Source organism: Equus asinus, chromosome 6, assembly GCF_041296235.1.
Source record: "Equus asinus isolate D_3611 breed Donkey chromosome 6, EquAss-T2T_v2, whole genome shotgun sequence".
NCBI lineage: Eukaryota > Metazoa > Chordata > Mammalia > Perissodactyla > Equidae > Equus > Equus asinus.
Window position 1 is genome coordinate 15,190,461 of NC_091795.1, and position 23,606 is coordinate 15,214,066.

The 23,606-nt window shown below is 34.3% G+C and overlaps 1 protein-coding gene across 16 annotated transcripts in view; it reads left to right on the top strand.

Moving 5' to 3' along the window:
- Positions 1-23,606, top strand: part of TSGA10 (testis specific 10) — a 114,834-nt gene that overhangs the window by 16,674 nt on the left and 74,554 nt on the right. For 9 of the 16 annotated variants that reach the window (XR_011503853.1, XR_011503854.1, XM_044772966.2 and 6 more), the window contains exons 3-9: positions 2,114-2,329; positions 9,981-10,046; positions 10,996-11,163; positions 11,810-11,965; positions 14,086-14,256; positions 14,348-14,425; positions 15,355-15,506. Coding sequence is in view for 14 of the 16 variants with exons in the window: in XM_014831401.3 (XP_014686887.1) it covers positions 2,114-2,329; positions 9,981-10,046; positions 10,996-11,163; positions 11,810-11,965; positions 14,086-14,256; positions 14,348-14,425; positions 15,355-15,506 (1,007 nt within the window). In the remaining 2 variants the exon portion in view is untranslated. Of the gene's footprint in view, positions 1-1,543; positions 1,680-2,113; positions 2,330-9,980; positions 10,047-10,995; positions 11,164-11,809; positions 11,966-14,085; positions 14,257-14,347; positions 14,426-15,354; positions 15,507-23,606 lie in introns of all 16 variants that reach the window. The other 7 variants (XM_070511654.1, XM_014831406.3, XM_070511657.1 and 4 more) reach the window with 4 other exon arrangements.

A 23,606-nucleotide genomic window follows, 5' to 3' on the forward strand; every position in this document is an offset into this window, starting at 1 on the left:
AGCACAGAGAGGAGAAGCATTTAAGCTGTCCTGGTGCAGTGAAAGGTTGTCAAACATTTATAGTGTGTTCTTGTTGCTCAGAAATGTGGCACTGTAGAAGCCGTGAACAAAGACAAAAAGACATAGATGGATGAGGTTTATGTTTGGTTATCCCACATCCTATAGTTAAAAAAAAATACGAGTAATGAAATCTTAGATGCTAAGAGTAGGGAAAAATAAAGAAACTTAGTGAAAGCATGGGATGAGACTAGCAAACAGACAGGAAATCTTTGTGCAGAGTTTCTGTGCTAGTTGCTAGAGGTGGGCTGCAGATTGGCTTTAAAATTCCTAGAGACAAAGGCAAAAAGGACATTTTAGTTAAATATGTCACAGTCAACAGAGTAAGAATAAACCAGGTATCCAAAAGAAGTATATGTTTTCCTGAAATTGATTCCTGAGCAAAGTTTTCCCTGAGGATTCTTGTAAAGAGGGTTCTGTGACATAGTATATAATATTTTCAATAACTTCCCTAGTAGAGGTTTTAAAATGAGTTTCATGAGATTGTTTCTTATAGTGTTTCTGGAGCTTAGGTATATATTGGGGATGGTGGAAAGTTAGGCTGGACAGGTCAGTAGGGCTTGGATCTCAAATGGCATCTTCTCATCTTATTCTCAGTGTGATGGAGCGCCATGTGGTTACAGGAGTTATCTCAAATTTACATTTTCAAAAAATTTTTAGCTGTATATGGGAGAAGGCCAAAAGAGAAGAGAGTAGGAGGTATTGCTAAAATTCAGGCCAGTTGTAGTAAAAGACTCAACTAAGGAAATATGTACATTTACAGTTTCCCTTTTTGTTTTTTTTAAACTCTTCAAAGTTTCTCTTGTTTTCTGGATTTGATAATTTATACTCTTTACCTCTAAATCTCAAAAGTTAGCATGCCTTAGAAAATGCCAAAGGAACAGTTGGATTTAAAATAATGGCTTTTGTTGTGCTTCTTGGCTTCTATTTTTTGAGTATAATAAATGTCATTGCAGCCTATTTAGCTAAATAATTCATGACTTTTAGGATATTTCCTTATATAGTGACAAATTATAGATAAAGTTTGTATTTTAAAGAAAACTTTATGGATTTTGGTGGTTTGGAAAGAGCCATCTCTATAATTATTTGAAAAGAGTAAGGTCAGAGCAAGAATACACTTAGAACTAAGAATAACGTTAGATGAGGGATTTAGCAATTTTAGATGTTCCGTAAGACCGAGACTTTTTTTTCTTCTTTTTACATCTTCCACATCAAGGCAACACAGTGCCTTGAGTACAGTAGGTGCTCAATAAATGTTTGTTACATACACAATGAAAGAAAAATGCTATGGAAAAGGACCTTTGTGCCACCATTTTATCTCATAGGTATTTCTGTTACAGCACTTAACATGTTGTATTTGTATTTCCTCAAGTAAACAAATTCTCTGAGGGTGGGTACCTAAGTTATCTTTGTATCTTTGGAATTTCACATAGTTCCTGACATAATCATTGTTCAATGGATCTAATATATTTTTTTTCCTTTAAAGGCATTTGGATACCTTCGTGATAGAAAAGGCCCTTTTCTTCACCTGTTGATGGTTTGATAGTGGGCTGGGAAGGAAAGCTGTGGTCCTCCACGTTAGTCAGCAAATACTTGATTGATTTGGTATTTAGCTTAGTCAAGTAAGTTATTGATATGTTCAAAAGGACCTTTCTAAAGAGTTAACATATTTTGGTAACAATATTTAGAAATTTAATCCTGAAGAACGCTTAATTGATGGTATTAATTATTAAAATTAAATAATTTCAAGACTGGTTTCTTTTTACAGATGTAAAAATTTTGCCATTTTTCTAATAGTTTGGTTAAAATCAATAATAATTTTTTATTAAACTGTAAATTGTCTTGAAAGATGTAGCTATAAACCTTTAAATTTTCATTTAATATATTTTTTCAGATGGGTAATATATGGTACAAAATTAAAAAAATAAAAAAAGATATGTAGTTAAGTCTTCTTGCCAGGGAAGCAAACTTCCCTTCCTGATTCCACTCACCTAGTTGTTCTCCTCAGAGGGAAGCTAAGTAAATGTTTTAACGTGGTTATTTTCTTTTATAACAGATTGAAGATCTCAAACAGACAAATCATGGCTTGGAAGAATATGTTAGGAAACTCTTGGATAGTAAGGAGGTGGTAAGAAGTCAAGTAGACGATTTAACCAGCCACAATGAGCATCTTTGTAAAGAATTGATTAAAATTGACCAACTAACAGAGCAACTAGAAGAAGAGAAAAATTTTGTGGTGGATACCGCCAACAAGGAACTTGAAGAAGCAAAGGTACTAGATTTACCACTGCTCAGGATTTTAATTCTGCTTTAAACATCATGTAATTATAAAATGCAGTGGAAAAGTGATATTCTAATTTATATCATTTGAAAACTTTTTAGATATTATATTTTAAATGTCTATTTTAAGGATTAAATTATATTGTATCTCACATTGTGTTTTTTCTAAAAATTTTTGCTCAAAAAATTTCCTAAGAAATACGGAGTGATGGTAAAAACTGCAAGTAACAGGGATGTTCTGTATAGAGAACATTTCTCTTCCTCCATGGTCCTTCTCTACTCTGCAGAGATAGCTACCACAAATAGATACATATATTTCCATCCTTTCTTTCTGTATGTTTTCACACAATTTATTTCACACATTACAAAAAAGGTCTTTTTAAACCAAAGTTATTTTCTGTGAAATTTGTCAATCTTTACTGACTTCCAAGTTTTGATCCTTTTTCTTTGAAGTTCTCTCCCTTTTTAAAATTTGGATAGACTTTATTTCTTAGCGCAGTTTTAGGTTCACAGCAAAATTAAGCAGAAGGTACAGAGATTTCCCATATATCTCCTGCCTCAACACGTGCATAGCCACCCCATTATCAACATCCCTCAGCAAAGTGGTACATTTGTTAAAATTGATGACCCTACATTGACACATCATTATCACTCAGAGTTCATAGTTTACATTAGGGTTCACACTTGTGTTTTACATTCTACAGATTTGGACAAATGTATCCACCATTATGGTATCATACCACGTATTGTCACTGTCCTAAAAATCCTCTGTATTCTGCCTAGTTTTGATTCTTGTTTAAGAAGGCCTTCTTACCGCAAGACCTACAAAAATATTTTCTACAGTTTTGCTACTTTTTAAAATTTTTTTAAAGTTTTAATCCTTCTGGAATTTCTTTTTGTTCTAATATAAGGTAGGATTGATTAGTCCTTTCTGTAGTCACTGATATGAAGTGCCATTTTAACAGATATTCAGTTCTCATATGTGCATGGATATGTTTCTGGACCATTTGCTTTCATTGATTCATTTGCCATTTTCTCTGCCACTACCACATTATTTTAATTACTGTAACTGCATGATATTTTGATAAACATTTTATTTTTTGATTGAGTTTTAGTACTCTGCCATGAAATTTAGAAACTGGGAATTTAAACACAATTATAAAATGAAGACAGTTTCATTTCTCATTGCTGCCTAATGGCTTATAAGTAAGACACAGAGTGTATCTGAAGGCCAAAAAACAACCTGTTGAATTTTTAAATGGTAATGTGTGAATGTGCTTATTTGTCTTGATTTTATTAATCGCTAAATTAGTAAGTTGTGTTTGAACTTACTAATGTGTGTAGAAGATAGTTTTCCAAAACTAATGGTTGTTACATGTTATTTCTTAAATGTCCTTTTAATGTACTTTTCGTAGCATATAATAAAGCTACCGTTGGTAGCATAAGATAAAGCAATTAATGATCAGAGTGAGAACATAGGTGGTAGTGAAAGTATTGTTACAGTAATTTGAAACATAAGAGCACAGTTAATGAACTCTAGGATGGTATGTGTTTATATGCAGTAACCTCACTTAGACTGTGTAAAGGATGTGTGTCTAAATTAGTGAAAAGTCTGAATAATGGAATATTTAAATAATTGAAGTTTATTACTTTAATGTAAGGACACAGTCTTCTCTAACGTTGTTGCCTGGAGGATGTCCTTAGGAGAACTACTTGAGAGAGTAGATAAGAATGGTTTGTTTTTAACTTGTGGCTTATTTATCTGGCAATGATTGTTACCAAAGTATTTGAAGGACATTTAAAAGTAGCTTGAATATTTTAAACATTTCTCAATAAACTCTTTTGTTTGTATTGTTTCTTTAAGAATAGTTATCCTTCATTCATAGTTTAATGGTAAGTTGAGTTCAGTCTTAACTATGAAAATTATCAAATTAACCCTGGATTAATGTTTTATTGTGTCTTCCTTGTTTTCTTCCTCAAATTAAAAATTAACTGCATGACTTCCTGGATGTTGGAAGCCTAGTTGACCAAATTCCCACGAAGAGTGCCCAGTTTAGAAGTCATCAATTTTAAAGGGTTGTTAGAGTCTGTGTTCTAGAGAGAGAGTGAGTACCCTGTCAGAGTGGATCCTCTGGTATCAAAGGGAGAATTTCAGGAATGGAAGATATCTAAAATAAAAACACTAGGATTTACCTAAACTGAAAATATTAAATTCATAGATGGCAATTCTGCCTGGCTCAGAAAAAAGAGTGTTTCTGGGAATTAGATATCCATATATAATGTGGAACATTGGGTGTATTTGAGAATTGGAAAGCTATTCGGGGAAGAAGTTGGCAGCAGTCTTAGAGTAGAGATAGCATTGCTGATGCAGGGAAAACATTGGAAACTTAAGAAAGAGAGGGCAAAATGGAACTAGGTCCTTTGGGTTGGTAGAATGCCCTGCAAAGAAATCACCAACCTCTGTAAGTGAATGTTACAGGTAGAATGGGGCTTAGAGAGATGCATGACCAGTGTTGGGGATATAAACACCAATGCATGTTGTCATCATTCTTAAGTCATTGGGTGTGTATTTTAGGTATCCAGTTAACTGGGGAGGGATTCCTTGCCTGATTTGTGGGATAAGGCTTGAAATGAGAATTTCTAATTTGAGAGCTGAAAAAAATGTTTGAGTTCCTAAACTATTTTGAGATTATACTCTAGATATGTGGAGGTAGAGTCTGAGGCTAAAGCTATTGTTAGTTTGTCTGGAATTGAGATAGATAGTATTAAAATTATTTACTGGGAAGAGTTTACTTGTAGTTAGTCATATTTTCAAAGGTCAACAGAGTAACTTCTTCCATCATTTTTGAGTATTTACTATTGTGTTATCTATTGCTATGTAACAGATTACTTCTAAATCTTAATGGCTTCAAATGACAAGCGTTTGTATCTCACAGTTTCTGTGAGTCGGGAATTCAAGTGCAGCTTAGCTGGGTAGTTCTGGTTCATGGTTTTTCAGGAAATTGTAATCAAGATGATAGCCAGGCTGTGGTCATGGCTTGACTGGTACTGGAGAATTTCTTACTCAGGTGGCTGTTGGCTTTTGGCAGGAAGCCTCAGTTCCTTGCCAGGTGGACCTCTCCTTAGGGTTCCTTGATATTTTCTTCATGGCAGCTGGCTTCCCCCACGAGCCAGCGATCCAAGAGAGACAGCAAGGAGGAATCTGCAATGCCCGTTAGGCCCCAGTCTTAAAAAGTTACATACCATCCCTTCTTCCATATCCTATTCGTCAGAAGTGTATCAGGTGTATACACTGGAAGGTGTATCAGAATTTGTGGACGTATTTTAAAACCACCATGACTATATATGCCTCCTTTTATCTTCTCATCTTGAGTTGTTTATCGTTCATGCCTTAATACAATGTTTCCTAGATAACCGAACATACTTTTTTGAAATATGAAAAAGCCAAATTGCAATTTTACCATGACTAGTTTCTTTGTACAGTTTACATTTCTAATTAACATAGCCCCCATTATTGGACTGGATCTCTGGTAGCCCTTGTCATCATTGTAACCTTTGTATGTGATTCAATCAAAAATATTTCAAAACCTACCATGTAGAAGCATAGTGTAAAGTCTATTAAAGTTTTTAACCCCCGCCCCCCATTTACTCCTTCTCTCTCTCCCCTGCTTTGTTTTTCACTGTGGCGTTTCCCTACTGCTTTTCCCCTCCCTCACTCTGCTCCAGCCACACTAGCCTCCTTACTAGTCCTTGGAATTTAGCAGACAGTCTTTTGCCTTATGATCTTTGCCATTGCTGTACCTTCTGCCTGGAATGTTCTTCTCCCAGATTTTTACGTGGTTGACTCTCTCCTTCCGTTAAGTCTTTGCTCAAAGGTCGCTTTTCACTGAGGACTTCCCCATTGCCTTATTTAAAATGCCAACCTATTTCTCCATAAACACTCCCAATGTCCTTAACTCTGCCCTTTTTTTCTAATGTACTATATAATTTATTTGTTAGGTTTATTTTTTATTGCCTACCCCAGCTTGAATGTAAGGTCCTCAAAGGCAGGGATCTTTGTCTGTTTTGTTCACTTTTTTATCTCAAGTGCCTAGAACAGATGTGAATGCTCATTATATGTCTTTCTTTTTCTTTTTTTTATTGAGTTAATCATAGGTTACAGTCTTGTGAAATTTCAGTTGTACATTAATGTTTGTCAGTCATGTTGTAGGTGCACCACTTCACCCTTTGTGCCCACCCCCCACCCCACCTTTCCCCTGGTAGCCACTAATCTGTTCTCTTTGTCCACATTTTTAAATTCCTCATATGAGTGCAGTCATACAGAGATTATCCTTCTCTAACTGGCTTATTTCACTTGACATAATTCCCTCAAGGTCCATCCATGTTATTGCAAATGGAATGATTTTGTTCTGTTTTGCAGCTGAGTAGTATTCCATTGTATATATATATATACCACATCTTCTTTATCCATTCATCTGTTGATGGGCACTTAGGTTGCTTCCATGTCTTGGCTATTGTAAATAATGCTGCAGTGAACATTGGGGTGCATAGGACTTTCGGAATTGCTGACTTCAAGCTCTCTGGATAGATACCCAGTAGTGGAATAGCTGGGTCGTATGGTAGTTCTATTTTTAATCTTTTGAGGAATCTCCATACTGTTTTCCATAGTGGCTGCACCAGTTTGCATTCCCACCAGCAGTGTATGAGGGTTCCTTTTTCTCCACAACCTCTCCAACATTTGTTACTATTAGTTTTAGATATTTTTGTCATTCTAATGGGTGTAAGGTGATATCTTAGTGTAGTTTTGATTTGTATTTCCATGATGATCAGCAATGATGAACATCTGTTCATGTGCCTATTGGCCATCCATATATCTTCTTTGGAGAAATGTCTGTTCATGTCTCCAGCCCATTTTTTGATCGGGTTGTTTGATTTTTTTGTTGTGAGAGTTCTTTATATATTATGGATATTAAGCCTTTGTCAGATATATGACTTGCAAATATTTTTTCCCAGTTAGTGGGTTGTTTTTTTGTTTCAATCCTCTTTTCCTTTGCCTTGAAGAAGCTCTTTAGGCTGATGAAGTCCCATTTGTTTATTCTTTCTATTGTTTCCCTTGTCTGAGAAGACATGGTGTCTGAAAAGATCCTTTTAATACTGATGTCAAAGAGTGTACTGTCTACCTTTTCTTTTAGAAGCCTTATGGTTTCAGGTCTCACCTTTAGGTCTTTGATCCATTTTGAGTTTATTTTGGTGAATGGTGAAAAAGAATGATCAATTTTCATTCTTTTACGTATGGCTTTCCAGTTTTCTCAGCACCATTTGTTGAAAAGACTTTCTTTTCTCCATTGTATGCCCTCAGCTCCTTTGTCGAAGATAAGCTGTCCATAGATGTGTGGTTTTATTTCTGGGCTTTCAGTTCTGTTCCATTGATCTATGCATCTGTTTTTGTACCAGTACCATGCTGTTTTCATTACTGTAGCTTTGTAGTATGCTTTGAAGTCAGGGATTGTGATGCCTCCTGTTTTGTTCTTTTTTCTCAGGATTGCTTTAGCAATTTGGGGTCTTTTGTTGCCCCATGTGAATTTTAGGATTCTTTGTTCTAATTCTGTAAAGAATGTCATTGGGATTCTGATTGGGATGGCATTGAATCTGTAGATTGCTTTAGGTAGAAAGGACATTTTAACTATGTTTATTCTTCCAATCCATGTACATGGAATGTCTTTTCATCTTCTTATGTCATCATCCAGTTCTCTCAGAAAGGCCTTGCAATTTTCATTATATAGGTCCTTCACTTCCTTAGTTAAATTTACCCTGAGGTATTTTATTCTTTTTGTTGCGATTGTGAATGGTATTGTGTTCTTGAGTTCTTCTTCTGTTAGCTCGTTATTAGAATATAGAAATGCTACTGATTTATGCAAATTGATTTTATACCCTGCAACTTTCCTGTAGTTGTTGGTTACTTCTAAGAGTTTTCCAATGGATTCTTTGGGGTTTTCTATATATAAGATCATGTCGTCTGCAAACAGTGAGAGTTTCACTTCTTCCCTCCCTATTTGGATTCCTTTTATTCCTTTTTCTTGCCTGATTGCTCTGGCCAGGACCTCCAGTACTATGTTAAATAAGAGTGGTGATAGAGGGCATCCTTGTCTCGTTCCTGTTTTCAGGGGGATGGTGCTCAGTTTTTGCCCATTGAGTATGATGTTGGCTGTGAGTTTGTCATTCATTATATGTTTTTCAAATGACACAATCACTGTCTGACGTATATTTTATGTTTATCTTTTGTCTTTCTCTTTTCACCTAGAATGTAAGCTCCATGAAGGCAGAGATTTTTGTGTATTTTATTCACTGCTATACCCAGCATATAACACAATGTCAGGCACGTAGTAGGTCCTCATTAAACAATTGTCAAATAAATGAAAACACTAGGTTAGCATCTTTTCATTTGGGCCAGTTATAATTTTGTTTTTCAGACTGGAATCAGCATTGTTTTTATCTTTATAAAAGTGATACATGTTTATTATAAAGATTTCAGAACATATTAAAAGACTATATTGAAGAAACTATCCTTCATAAACAGACCTTGCCATACCTAGATATAATCTATGTTCCTCAGTTTGCATATTATTGGTTATGTTCCATCTGTATCTAGGATATGTGTGTATAAATTTATATTTTAGAAGAATGTGTCATACTAGATAAAATTTTTGGCACTGTGAGTTTTTATATTTAATTTAATATGGACATCTTTATGCATAATTCAGTATAGATCCATTTCTCTTTAGTGTCTACATAGTAGTATAAATTAAAGCATTGAAAATTGTCCAGAACTACATATATGCTTATCCAAACTGTACTTAAGTTTTCTTCCAAACCATAACACTACTGAATATTTCATAGACTAAAATATGACTGCCAGAAAAATCTTAGAAAAGAGCTTTGGTCTAAAGAACAAATGAGAAGTAATTCCAGAAAATTCTTATTGTAAATATAGCAGGTAAGATCAGGAGACATTTTAGTTTAGAATAGTGAGGGAGAGATTTATAAACTGAGAAATTCATTAAACTAATATGCCAACTTTTAGCCCAGAGCTTTACAGCTTTGTATAAAAAACATAGTCACTGTACTCTAGGAACATACAGTCTAGTCATATACTAAATATATGACTATAGATAGCTATATGCTAAGACTGGGTATGTTCGACATCATAAAATTGGTACAAAATATTTTGTGGGTTGGATTGAACTAAACTATTAAAAGAGTTCAGAGGAGAAAGCAGTCACTTCTAATGCTGGTAATTTTGGAAAACTTCTTTTCTCCTAGTAATTCTTTTATTTCCTCCCTATTGTCATCTTCAGAATTATAATTAGTATTAACATTTTGTTCTAGTTTGTAGGGATTAATTTGGTAAAATATAATCAATATTGTATATAAAATTGTATAATTTAGAGGAACTTCTATATTTTGTCCTTTTACCATCAAAGGTACGTCAACATGAAGGGGTAGATTATCTTTTCTTTCATGAAATATTCACTGTCTGCATGTTTTATTTTTAAGTGGCTTCTTTTTTTTGATGCTCTTTTTCCAGTTAAATCAGTTTACACATTTTTAGTCTAAATAAGAGTTTTTTCTGGCTTGCTTTTTAGATTGAACTCATTTGCCAGCAAAATAATATAATAGTATTGGAAGATACAGTAAAAAGGCTTAGATCTGTAAGTACATTTTTCATAAATACGTGTTCAAGAATCATTTTTATTTGGTTAGTAAGACTACAAAAATTGTATATATATTTTGGCTCTCATACCTTTTGTGAACAATAAAAAATATTTATTTTCTAAAATCAGCATTCTCTGCCTGGTGCACAGGAATACTCCCATCTATAAGAGTGATGCTTTTTCTTGCTCCATTTCATCATCACTCCTTTCTTTCTCAGAAGTGGAGAGAACTGTTGGTTGGTTTTATTAATGCTCTTAACTGTTTCTTGATTTAAAATGATGACTGTGAGTAATTTAATCTTCAAAATATAAGATGCATTTGTCTATATATTAACTCTTATTCCTCTTAGTAATAATATTTTTGTCATAAATTTTGTTACCTAACTCTGAGTAATGTGTTTTCTTTATCTAACAATGTGAAATGAAAACTGTTCTGTTTAGACATTTAAAATATTTGAAATACACTGTCTGAAAGTATATTTGTAAGAGAAATGTTGTAAGAGAAATGTTTATAAATATATTAAAGTGAATGGGAATGCACTTGAAAGTGCATACAAATATGGAATATCCAGCATTAACTGAATTTATTCGCTGATTGAACAATTATTGAACAAAAATTAGATGTTATGAATAGATGCTTCAGTGGTAACATACAAGTTTTCCTAAGCAAATTGATTACATTTCTAGGGCTTGTACTAAATCTGTGGACATTTCTAGCCTTTCTGAAATTTCTTTACCATTTTTTCTTTAAAATTACTGAGTAAATTTAGAGTCTTTCAGTTAATGAAAATATAGTACGTTCAGAAATGCTGGAAAGGAAAGGTTTTTGAAAAAGAATTACCAAATTTACTCTTTTTAAGGATGCTATTTATTTTTGAGTTTCATTTAGAAAATGATGCTATAGTTTAGCTTGAAATAATGGCCTAATTTTTTCCTCCTTGGCAAGATAATTTTAGAGACTGAAAAAGCACAAAATAAATCTCCTTCCAGACTTGATTCCTTTGTCAAGACTTTAGAAGCAGACAGAGATTACTATAAGAGTGAAGCTCAAAACTTGAGAAAGATGATGAGAAGTAGATCTAAAAGTCCAAGACGCCCGTCTCCAACTTCCAGGGTAGGTTTTGGAAATTTATAAATATTTTGGAGTTTGTTGCTCAAACACTGAGTTTTATTCTTTGATTTACCTAATCTGGAAATCATTCCTTTTGATTTGACTTGAATTGCTTTATCAAAGAGGTTGGGAGACAGAGGTCTCTGATAGCACAGTGGACCATCAAAATTGGTTCTTTATCCCCAGCATTAGTGATAATTGGGAGATAATCAGACAGAAGTGAAGCAATTTGGGATGAAACGGTTTGAAGGAGGCAGGTTTTTTTTTTTTTTTTTTAAAGATTTTTTTATTTTTTCCTTTTTCTCCCCAAAGCCCCCCGGTACATAGTTGTATATTCTTTGTTGTGGGTCCTTCTAGTTGTGGCATGTGGGACGCTGCCTCAGCGTGGTTTGATGAGCAGTGTCATGTCTGCGCCCAGGATTTGAACCAACGAAACACTGGGCCTCTGCAGCGGAGTGCGCGAACTTAAGCGCTCAGCCGCAGGGCCAGCCCCTGAAGGAGGCAGTTTTTTAACTCTCTTTTTCATCATTTCCTTTCATTATATGGTCATACTTGCTTGAGTAGAAATTGTGTCCTGCCATCAGTAGCACTTTTCTATTAGCACCACATGTCAAAGAAGAATTTCAAATTTTTAATGTAATAATTGTAGGGTACAAACTGTGATGTAGAGCTTCTGAAGACAACAAGAGACCGAGAAGAACTTAAGTGCATGCTGGAAAAATATGAGCGTCATTTGGCAGAAATTCAGGGTAATGTCAAGGTTCTTACATCTGAGAGAGACAAGACCTTTCTTCTTTATGAACAGGTAAACATGAATAAATAAGCAAAATATGTAAGTGATAACATTCAATTCTAGAGGTATGTAGTTCTTTAAGTTTTATATGAATGCTTAAATCTGCCCATCAAATTAATCTAACATTTGGGAATTACATTTATTCTAAAGATATTCTTAATGAAATGTATTTCCAATGTAATAAATGTGTGTGTGCACACACACATATATATTATCTCCATATCCAAAAAAGATCATGTACTTGCATAGAAACAGTCTAATTTTTGGAATAAGAAATGGGGAAAGTGTTAAATGATAGAGTGTAGTGAGTTCAAGGTAAAATGATTTGATTTGGGGCTTTAAAAATGCTGACACATCACTTTGATATACTGTCAGTCACGTTAGGAACTGCCATATAATTTGCTTAATTTTAGAGTGTAAAATGAGTTTGTAGTTTCTCTATTTTTAGCTTAAAATTGTGTAATCCTTATTAATCAGATAACTTCTTTACTCAACAAATATTAAACCCCATAAATCACCAACATAATTTCTTTTAAAAATATCAAATTGTATTAAGAAAAGTAGCAACTGTGCAGGGTTCTGGGGTTGCTGTTCTAAGGGATACAAAAAATGATAAGACACAGATCCTGTTTTCTCTGTTTGCAGTCTAGTTGGGGAGGTAAAGTATATTGTTTTGTATTTAGTTTTTGTTACTTTAGCATAAGTAGTCTAGAAGATATTGTAAGAAATAAAAGAAATGGGCATTTTTAGTATGGTGATCAAGGAAGCCTTTGCTAGATGATGTGAAGTGTGAGTCCTGAAGGACGAATGGGGTTTCTCTTATCTTGAAAGGGGTAAGAAGAAACCTTCTAGACTAATGTAATGGTGTGAGGCAAAAGATAAAAGCAGGAAAATCAATAGATAAACGGATCAGTTCATGACTAGAATAGAAGGTATGTGCCAGTGGAGAAAGGAGCAGCTAAGGTTTAAGAGGTAGACTGACTAGAGCAGGAGTCTGTAAACTTTTTCTTTAAAGACCCAGATAATAAATATCTTGGGCCTTGCAGACCAAGTGATCTCTGTCACAGCTGTTCAATTCTGTTGTTGTAACATGCAAGCAGGCATAGACAATACACAAATAGATGAGTTGGGTTGTATTACAAAAAAAATTGATTTATGGATCCTGAAGTTTGTATGTCATATCATTTTTGCCTATCATGAAATAGTCTTCTTTTGATTTTTTCAACCATTTAAAAATGTAAAAAATATTCTCAGCTTACAAACCTAGAAAAAACAGGCAAGCTGGATTTACCCGCTTCTGGACTAAATGGTAGAGGCTGTTCAATAGGCCTTGTAAGGGCTTTATACTTTGCTTTATAAGCAGTAGGCAGCCATGTGCATGGCTGAAGACAGGGGAGAAAGAGCCAGTGGAAAGGGTGCTATTCAAGATGAGAGGAAATAATTAATTGAGTCACGGATATCTTAGAAGACACTTCAAGAGATGAGGTCCAGGATTCTGGTGAAGGCTTAGCTATGGAAATTGGGAGGTGATACATCTTTCTCTGAGATAGTGATGAAAATCGAGAGGAAGGAAGATAAGGGACTTAGACAGCAAAGAAGGATATGAAATCATCTGCAGGTGTGGAATAGCTTTGGGATGGAGGATGGTTGAACAAGTGTGTAGAGAGTATATTAGGTTGTCAGTAAGGATTAGCGGGCCTTTCTGTCAAGGTATAAAAGTAGCCAGAACATGGAAATGGCATCTACATATATAGAAAGACTGGAACACTATGACAATATCTATTAAACCAGTATTCTGCCTGCAGTGAGCTGAGTTCAAATTTATATCGCAAAATGGATGGACTATATCATATATATTTCTTAGTAAAACATTCTCTCTTGGAGTGACTGCCTCCAAATTAATTTTTAAAAAATTTTTGCAAAGATACTGGAAAGCAAATTTGTATACATTCAGTTACATTTTGGGGATATCATTTGCTTTATTTGTATAAACTCATTAAAAATTATACCATTACCCTGCTGCATGCATGTTAATATAGGTTTGCATTTTAACTGGCTGGATATAAGATAGTTACCTTTATGTCTGTCTAAAGCTTGTTAAGTAGGAATCTATCTATATGTTTAAATAATAGGCACAGGAGGAAATTGCCCGACTTCGAAGAGAAATGATGAAAAGCTGTAAGTCTCCTAAATCAACAACAGCACATGCCATCCTCCGACGGGTGGAGACTGAAAGAGATGTAGCCTTCACTGATTTACGAAGAATGACCACAGAACGAGATAGTCTGAGGGAAAGGCTAAAGGTTTGAAAGAATTTTTTCTGTATGAACATATGTGAAACACAAATGCAGTGACATTGAAAGCACTGTGTTTTGTTTTTTGTTTTTTAAACAGATTGCCCAAGAGACAGCATTTAATGAGAAGGCTCATTTGGAACAAAGGATAGAGGAGCTGGAGTGTACAGTTCATAACGTAAAGAAAAATCACTTTTGTGCTGTGGGCTATAAACTGTCAATGGCTTCTCCCTTTCCCCTTTCTCTGTGGTCAGAGAAGAAGTTCTTTTATTTTTCTAAGATAGTGTTTATAAGCCTAAAATATTTAAGGTTATATATATCATGTGAATTATCACTTTTTCATTGTTTATTTCCTTCTAAAAGATGTGAGTAAAGTCTTTTTTCTGTTAGGTTGGAAAGTGTGTTCTTTTTAGAAAACCATTAGGGATGCATTCTCTGGGACTTTAGCAACTTTCTCATCTCCCTATTTCATTGAAGATAACATTGCCAGATACAGAGAAAATGGCTTATTCTACCTAAAGAGTACATAGAGTAGAGAAAATTACGGAGAAATAAAAATTAATGAGAAAAATATATTTAAACTGCATTTAAAGCTTTTTATTTATCCAGGATTTAAGATGCTATGAATGTATGAGATGTTATTATATAAATAGCATTAAGGGAATTTGACTTTCTATTACCAAATTTAATTGAATATATTTATAAATTCATCTATATTATGTTGTTATAATAAGTAAAAAATAGCAGGAGAAAAACAATTTTTTTCATGCTCCCACGTTATATGTGTAATTTTTTAATGTTGTGCAACATATAAGAAATCCCTTTACAAATAGGATATGTATGCTATAGTCAGATTGAACCAGATTGAAAATGTGGATTGATTTACTGTGATAGGCTTTATAGAAAAGCCGCACAGTGGCTTGTGCTTGTTCCTACTCCACAGTACCTTGTCTGTATAACCTCCCACAGCGTTCAAGTCTAATCTGATCATTGCATTGTGTAAATCTTATCATATACCACAGTTTATACAGAGAAAGGACATCTCTTTAGGAAGGTTACTAAGACTTTTTTAGTGATGGCAGTAACCTTGTCATTCTGCTTGTATAGCTTGATGATGAACGTATGGAGCAAATGTCAAATATGACTTTGATGAAGGAAACCATAACCACTGTGGAAAAAGAAATGAAATCACTAGCAAGAAAGGCAATGGATACCGAAAGTGAACTTGGCAGACAAAAAGCAGAGAATAATTCTTTGAGGTAAATTAAATTACCTTTAAATAACTAATAGTTTACTATAACTAATAGCTCTGCTTTTTGTAGTGTATTTAATAATGATAATTAACTTATTTGTTAACTTTAATTTTTGGGAGGATTGTTACAAAGTAGTTGTGGAAACCTTAGCATGCATTAAATGATTTCCCCAAGATCAATCACAGACTGGTAATGCCACACTTAACTAGGAATCAAGCTTCTAGTAATCTTAATCTCACATTTGCAGAAAGCCTAAATCTTTATGGGAAATAGCTTTTACAAAGCCCTTCTGGGTACAGAGCATATCTGACTTTGGTATTTGGTTGTTGAATTTACCTTTGTAACTTTAAATTATGTTCTGGGATCTGAACAGTGTAAGAATGCACAAGGAACAAATTTGACAGTAGCTTAGAAAAAAGTGGTGTAGAATATAACTAAATGTCATAGGAGAGAAATAGGAACATGTAATGGAACTTCTATTAATTGAATGCCAAGTACCGTGCTTAGCCCTTCCTACATACCAGTGTAGTAGCAGAAAAAATTCCAAATAAAGCAACCTCCAGGCACTAAGTATAGAGGAGTAAGTTTTGAAGACGCCCATGTTAGTGATCTTACCTTTAATATCTGTTGATGTGAGAAATAGAGGTTCTACAGATTCCTTAAGGTTGAATTTCAGTGCGTCTATGAACTTTTGAGAAACAGTAGTTCATATGAGTATGAAATATATTATTAAGTCTATAGATAATACTTGGTTCACATATGGGTTCCCAGAATCCCCTCTTTGATCTTTCATAAACTGGAATCACTTGTCAGGACAGATAATCACTCAGATTCTTTCCCTTCATTTATTTTTTTTAATTTCCTGTTTAAAAGGATATTGCAAGCTCAGGTAAAATTAAAAAAAATAAAATAACAACGAAAGAAAAGTTTGGAACATAGAGAAAAGTGTAAAGAAAACTTAAATCACCTGTGATTTCATAATCCAGAGAAAACTAGTAATGTAGATCTGTTTCTAACCAGAAATATTTCTATCTCTGTGTCTATAAGCTTTCTCTGTAATTGACGTCACCTTATATTAAGTTAAATATTTGGCCAATTTCACTTAATTGTATACCATAAGCATTTTCCCATGTCATTAGAAGTTCTTTGAAATCATTTTAGTGGTTATTAAAATATTCTAACAGATGTATAATAATTTGGAAGGTTTTTTTGTGTACGTTTGTTTTCTTTTAACAGTATTATTAAAGTATGATTGACATATATACTGTAACTGCACATATTTAAAGTGTTCAATTGGTAGGTTTTGACATATGTATGTACCTGTAAAACCATCACCACAATCAAAATAGTGGCTCTATCCATCACTCCCAAAAGTATCCTCATGCCCCTCTGTAACCTCTCCCCTACCCTGCCAAACCCTGGGCAACTGATTTGCTTTCTACCAGAGATTTGTTTAGATTTTCTAAAATATTATTTACATGAAATAATACAGGATAAATTCTTTTGTTGGGCTCTTTTCACTCAGCATAATTATTTTGAGATTTATCCATGTTGTCACATATAATCAATAGTTTAATCCTTTCTATTGCTGAGTAGTATTCCATCATATGAATATACTGCTAGACATTTTGATTATTTCCAGTTTGGGGCTATAACAAAACCATTATGAACATTCTTATATGAGTCTTCGTATGAAGATATGCTTTTATTTCTTTTAAATAAATACCTAGGAGTAGAGTGACTGAGTCATCTAATGGATATATGTTTAACCTTCAAAGAAACCATTAAACTGTTTTCTAGAGTGGTTATACTATTTTATTTTACATTTGCACCAGCAGTGTATGAGTGTTCCAGTTGTTACATATCCTCACCAACATTTGGTATGCAGTATCTTTTAATTTTAGCCATTCTGATAGGTATGTATTAGGGTTTTAATTTGCCTTCCCTAATCACTAATTGATTTTGAGCATCTTCTCATGTGCTTATGTGCCATACATATATCTTCTTAGTGTCTGTTCACATCTTTTGCACAATTTTATTGAGTTGTTTATATTAAGTTGTAAAGGTCCTTTCTATATTCTAGATATAAATCCTTGTCAGGTGTATGTTTTGCAAATATTTTCTCCCAATCTGTGGCTTGCCTTTTTATTTCCTTAATAGCGTCTTTTAAAAAGAGAATGTTTTTGATTTTGATTAAATGAAGTTTATTGATTTTTTAAAATTTATATCCAGCTTTTCGTGTTCTTTTAAAGAAATCACTGTCAAGCCTAAGGTCACCAAGATTTTTCTCCTATGTTTTCTTCTAGGAGTTTTATTGTTTTTGTTCCTATATTTAAATCTATGATCCATTTCAAGTTAATTTTTGTATATAGCACAATTTTTTTATATAGATCTAAGTTCACTTTTCTTGCATATGGATATCCAGTTGTTCCAGCACCATTTGTTGAACAACTATCCTTTCTACCCTGCATTGTTCTGCACCTTTGTAGAAAGTCAGTTGTCCATATGAGAGTAGGTCTCTTTCTTGATTATCTATTTTGTTCAGTGAATTAGTTATATATCTTGATGCCAGTACTATACTCCTCATTACTTTGGGGTTTTTTTTGTCTTCAAATTAGCTAGTGTTAATCCTCGAACTTTGTTGTTTCTCAAAGTTGCCTTGGCTATTCTATTTTCTTTGCATTTTGTTTTAATTTCAGAATCGGTTTCACAAGGTACGCAAAAAAGTCTGCTTGGGAATTAGATTGGAATTGGGGAAAAATGACATCTAAAGAATATCAAGTGTACCCGCTCATGAACGCAGTGTATCTCTCTATTTCTTTAGGTCTTTAATTTCCCTCAGCAGTGTTTTGTAGTTTTTAGTGTACAGGTCTTGCCTTCTTCTGTCAGACTTATCCCTAAATATATCCTATTTTTTGATGCTGTTGTAAATGGAATTTTAAAATTTCACTTTGATTGTTTACTTCTTGTATATGAAAATAGAATTGTTTTTAAAAATAAAAATTTGTATTTATGGAGCTGGCCCCATGGTACACTCTGCTTTTGTGGCCCATGTTACAGGTTCTTCTGGGCGCAGATCATGCTGTGGCAGCAACCACATGCAAGATAGTGGAAGACTGGAACATATGTTAGCTCAGGGCAGATCTTCCTCAGCAAAAAAAGAGGAAGATTGGCAACAGATAATTAGCTGAAGGCAGGTCTTCCTCAGGAAAAAAAATAAAGTTTGTATTTTAGAACAGTTTTAAAATACAGAAAATTTGTGAAAATAGTAGAGTTTCTACGTATCTCATACCCAATTTCCTCTGTTATTAACGTCTTGCATTAGTGTGGTACATTTATTACCATTAATCAGTATTGATACATAGTTATTAATTAAAGTCCATACTTTATTCAGATCTCCTTAGTTTCTCCCTAATGTCCTTTTTCTGTTCCAGGATCCCATCCAGGACACCACATTACATTTAGTTGTCGTGTGTCCTTAGTCTTCTCTTGGCTATGACAGTCTCAGACTTTCCTTGTTTTTCATGACCTTGACAGTTTTGAGGAATACTGATTAGGTATTTTGTAACATGTCTCTCAGTTGGGGTTTGTCTGATGTTTTTCTCATGATTAGACTGGGTAATCTGTTTCTGAAAGAAAGATCACAGAGGTAAAGTGCCATTTTAGGGTACATATATATCCAGGGTATCATGGATACATACTATCAATATGATTTATCGGTGTTGATTTTGACCTTGGTCACCTGCCTGAGGTAATGTTTGCCTTTTCCAGAATGTCATATAATTGAAATCATATAGTACAGCCTTTTCAGGCTGGCTTCTTTCACTTAGCAATGTGCATTTAACATTCATCCATGTCTTTTTGTACCTTGATAGCTCATTTTTTCTTACCATTGAATAATATTCTGTCGTTTGTATGTACTGGAGTGTGTATATCCATGCATCTATTGAAGACATCCTGATTGCTTCCGCTTTTTGGCAATTATGAATAAAGCTGCTATAAATTTTCACATGCTGGTTTTTGTGTGGACATAAGTTTTCAAATCAGTTCAGTAAATACCTAGGAGCACAATTGCTGAATCATGTAGTAAAACTATATTAGCTTTATAAGAAACTGCCAAACTCTCTTCCAAAATGACTGTACTATTTTACATTCCCATCGTAATCAGTGAGAGTTTCTGTTGCTCCACATCCTTGGCAACATTTGATATTGTCAGATTTTTGTGATTTAGCTATTATAATAAGTGTGTAGTGGTATCTCATTGTTTTAATTTGTAATTCTCTAATGAGATGATGTGTGGAGCATCTTTTCATATTGTTATATGCCACCTGTATATCTTCTTTGGTGAGGTGTCTCTTTAGATCTTTTGCTCATTTTTCATTTGTTCACTTATTGTTGAGTTTTAAGAATTTTTTGTATATTTTGGATATGTGTTCCTATCAGATATGTGTTTTGCAAATATATTATCCCAGTCTGCATCTTGTCTTTTCATCCTTTTAAGAGTGTCTTTTCCAGAGCAGAAATTTTAAATTTTGATAAAGTTCAGCTTACCAACATTTTCTTTCATGGATTGTGTTTTTGGTGTTGTATTTAAAAACTCATCACCAATCCCAAGGGCACATATTTTTCTCCTATGTTTTCTTCTAGAAGTTGTATAGTTTTGCCTTTTATACTTAAGGTCAGTGATCTATGTTGAGTTAATTTTTGTGAAAGATGTAATGTCTGTATCTCAGTTCACTTAATTTGCATATGGACATCTTAAAATGATTCTAGCGCCATGTGTTGGAAGACTGTCCTTTCTCTGTTGTTTTTGCTTCTTTGTCAAAGAGCATTTGTCTGTATTTGTGTGGGCCTATTTCTGGGCTCTCCATTCTGCTCCATTGATCTATTTTGTTTATTCTTTTGCCAAACTATGCTGTCTTGTGGGTCTTTTGTCTGTTCTGTGTAAACTTTAGAATCAGTTTGTCAGTATCTATAAGTTGGCTTTCTAGGATTTTAATTAGGTTTGCATTGAATCTATAGATCAAGTTGTAAGAATTGACATCTTAACATTATGGAGTGTTTTAATCCATGAACATAGAATATTTCTCCATTTATCTAGATCTTTGATTTCTTTCATCACTCTTTTGCATTCTTTGCATATAGATACTGTACATTAATTTTGGAAAGTCCTAGGCCATTATTACTTCAGATACTTCTTACGCTCTTGTTCTTTTTTCTCCTTCTGATATATCAGTTGTATCCACAGTTCTTGGACGTTCTGTTCTGGTTTTTTTCGTTCTTTTTTCTCTTTGAATTTCAGTTTGGAAAGTCTTTTGTTTTAAGTTTCTTATTTATTTGTGTATTAGTTTTTTTTTGAGGAAGATTAGTCCTGAGCTAACGTCTGTGCCCATCTTCCTCTGTTTTATATGTGGGACGCCTGCCACAGCATGGCTTGATGAACAATGCGTAGGTCCGTGCCCAGGATCCGAGCCGGCGAACCCTAGGCCACTAAAGCGGAGCGTGCGAATTTAACTGCTACACCACTGGGCCAGCATCAGTTTGGAAAGTTTTCATTGACCTGTCTTTGAGCTCAATGATATATCCTTGAATATGTCCAGACTGCTAATGACCCCATCAAGGGCATTCATTTTTGTCACAACATTTTGCTTTCTAACATTTCCTTTTGATTCTCTCAGTTTCCATTTCTCCTTTTACGTTACCCACTTGTTACTGCATGTTGTCTACCTTTTCCATTAGTGCCCTTAATCCTAGTTGTTTAAAACTTTCTGTCTGATAATTCCCATGTCTATGCTGTATGTGAGTCTGGTTTTGATCCTTCAGACTGGTTTTGCTCGACTTTTGGCATGCCTTGTAATTTTTTGTTGAAAGCCAGACATATTGTATTGAGTATTAGTTAATTGAGGTAAGTAGGCGTTTAGTGAGAATGTTTATGTTAATCTGGCTAGTTGAGTTGTCTTCAGTGTTTGTTGTAGCTGTAGGTGCCAGGGTCTTCAAATCTATTTTGATTTTTGTTTCTTCTCTTGACTTTAGGCTTCCCTATGTACTCCTTCTCAGTTAGTCTGTATTTTGCAGCTCTTTCAGTTGTAATTCACTGTGATTATCCTGGACTCTGGTTAGTGTGGTGGTTAGGTGAGGGGGAACATGTTCTATACTCTCATACTTAAATCTCAGCCTTTAGTGAGCCTGCGTCTCTTGGCTGTGATATTTGCAAGTGTTTTTCCAGTGGTGTAACTGATGTTTTTTCACCCACTTATGTGAAATAGGAAGGCTGGAAAGAGTGGAGTGGAAGGAATGCCTTTCTCCAGCTAGGATAAGGTGCTGGTAAAGTCTTCACTTGAAGAGTAAGCCTCTATTATGGAGAATGCTCTGGGCATATTTCACAATAATTACTCTTCTTCTGTCAAAGCCACAAGGAATCTTTCTCAGATCTTCACTCTGAGAACCTAGTGAGGTTTCTAGAGGTAAATATGCTGAAGTATGAGGGCCCGTCTAAGACTGTGGCTTCTAGGAACTTCTCACTCCCATGTTAGTGTACACAGCCTCCAGCAGTGTGTCAAAATCATCATTTAAATGTTTTCAACCATTTATGATTCCAGTGGCTTCTGCTCCAGGTGAGCAGATCTCTGTTGTGACTCTCTGAACTGGCCTTTATTTTCAGATTTTGGGGTGGCATTTTGCCCTGCAACTCACTACCCTGATATGTCTACGAAAAGACTCTGATTTTCAGTTTCTTCATCTTTTTCTTGTTGTAACAATGGAAATGACAGCTTCTAAGCTCTTTACATGTCAGAGCTGAAACCAGATTGTTATATGTTGATTTTTTCTTTTTTCTTTTCTTTTTTTTTTTAGGATTGACACCTGAGCTAAGGTCGGTTGCCAATCTTTTTCTCTTCTTCTCCCCAAAGCACCCCCCATACATAGTAGTATATTCTAGCTGTAGGTCCTTCTAGTTGTGCTATGTGGGATGCTGCCTCAGGATGGCCTGATGAGTGATGCTAGATCTGTGCTCAGGATCCAAACCGGTGAAACCCTGGGCTGCTGAAGCAGAGCGTGCGAACTTAACCACTCAGCCACAGGGCTGGCCCCTGATTTTTATATATTTTTCTGGTATTCTACAACCTTATTAAATTTACCTTTTAGTTATAGTAGCCTTTCTGGTACATTCCATTTAATTTTCTACGTAGACAATTAGGTCGTTTGCAAATAAAGACAGTTTTACTTCAGTCTGCATACTTTTTTTTCCCTTTTTCTTGCCTTATTGTACTGGCTTAGAACATCCAGTACAATGTTGAATAGAAGTGGTGAAGTGGACATCCTTGTCTTGTTCCACCTCTTAGGGAGAAGCATTCAGACTCGACAGTTAGTATGATGTTAGCTGTATATTTTTCATAGATGTCTTCTATCAGGTTCAAGAAGTTTCCTTCTATTTTCAGGTTACTGAGAGTTTTTTTCAGGAATGGATGTGCTTTGTCAAATCGGTCAGAGTATATTACACTTTTTTATAGATTTCTGGTCTCAGTTAACTAATGTTTTGTTTAAGATATTTACATCTATTTTTATAATCGAGATTGGCCAATGATTTGCCTTTCTTGGGGCTTTTGTAAGTCAGATTTTGGTATCAAGGTAGTGTAAATGTTATAATCTTTCCAGTTCATTTTGTCTTCTTTCATTACCTGGAAGAGTTTATATAATATTGTAGTTTTAGTACTTACCAGTGAAGCCATTTGAGTCTCGACTTTTCTCTGAGGGAGGGTTTTATTTATTTAATGGATAGAGGAACAATTAGAAATTTCTTCTTATGCCATTCGGTGTATGTTTTTTAAGTCATTTATCCATTGTCTCTGAATTGTAAAACATTTTTAGAAAAATATTTACAATGTCCTATCAACGTATTAATGTCCATAGAATCTAGTGATTTCCTCTTTTTATAGTCTCTTATTATTAGTCTTTTCAAAGGACCAACTTTTTGCTTTAGTGATCCTTTCTATTGTTTATTCTTTCATTAACTTTTGTTCTTTATTATTTTCTTCAGATTTATTTTCTATTTTTTTCTAATTTCTTTTGATGAATGCTTACATTATTACTTTTCAGGCTTTCTTTTTT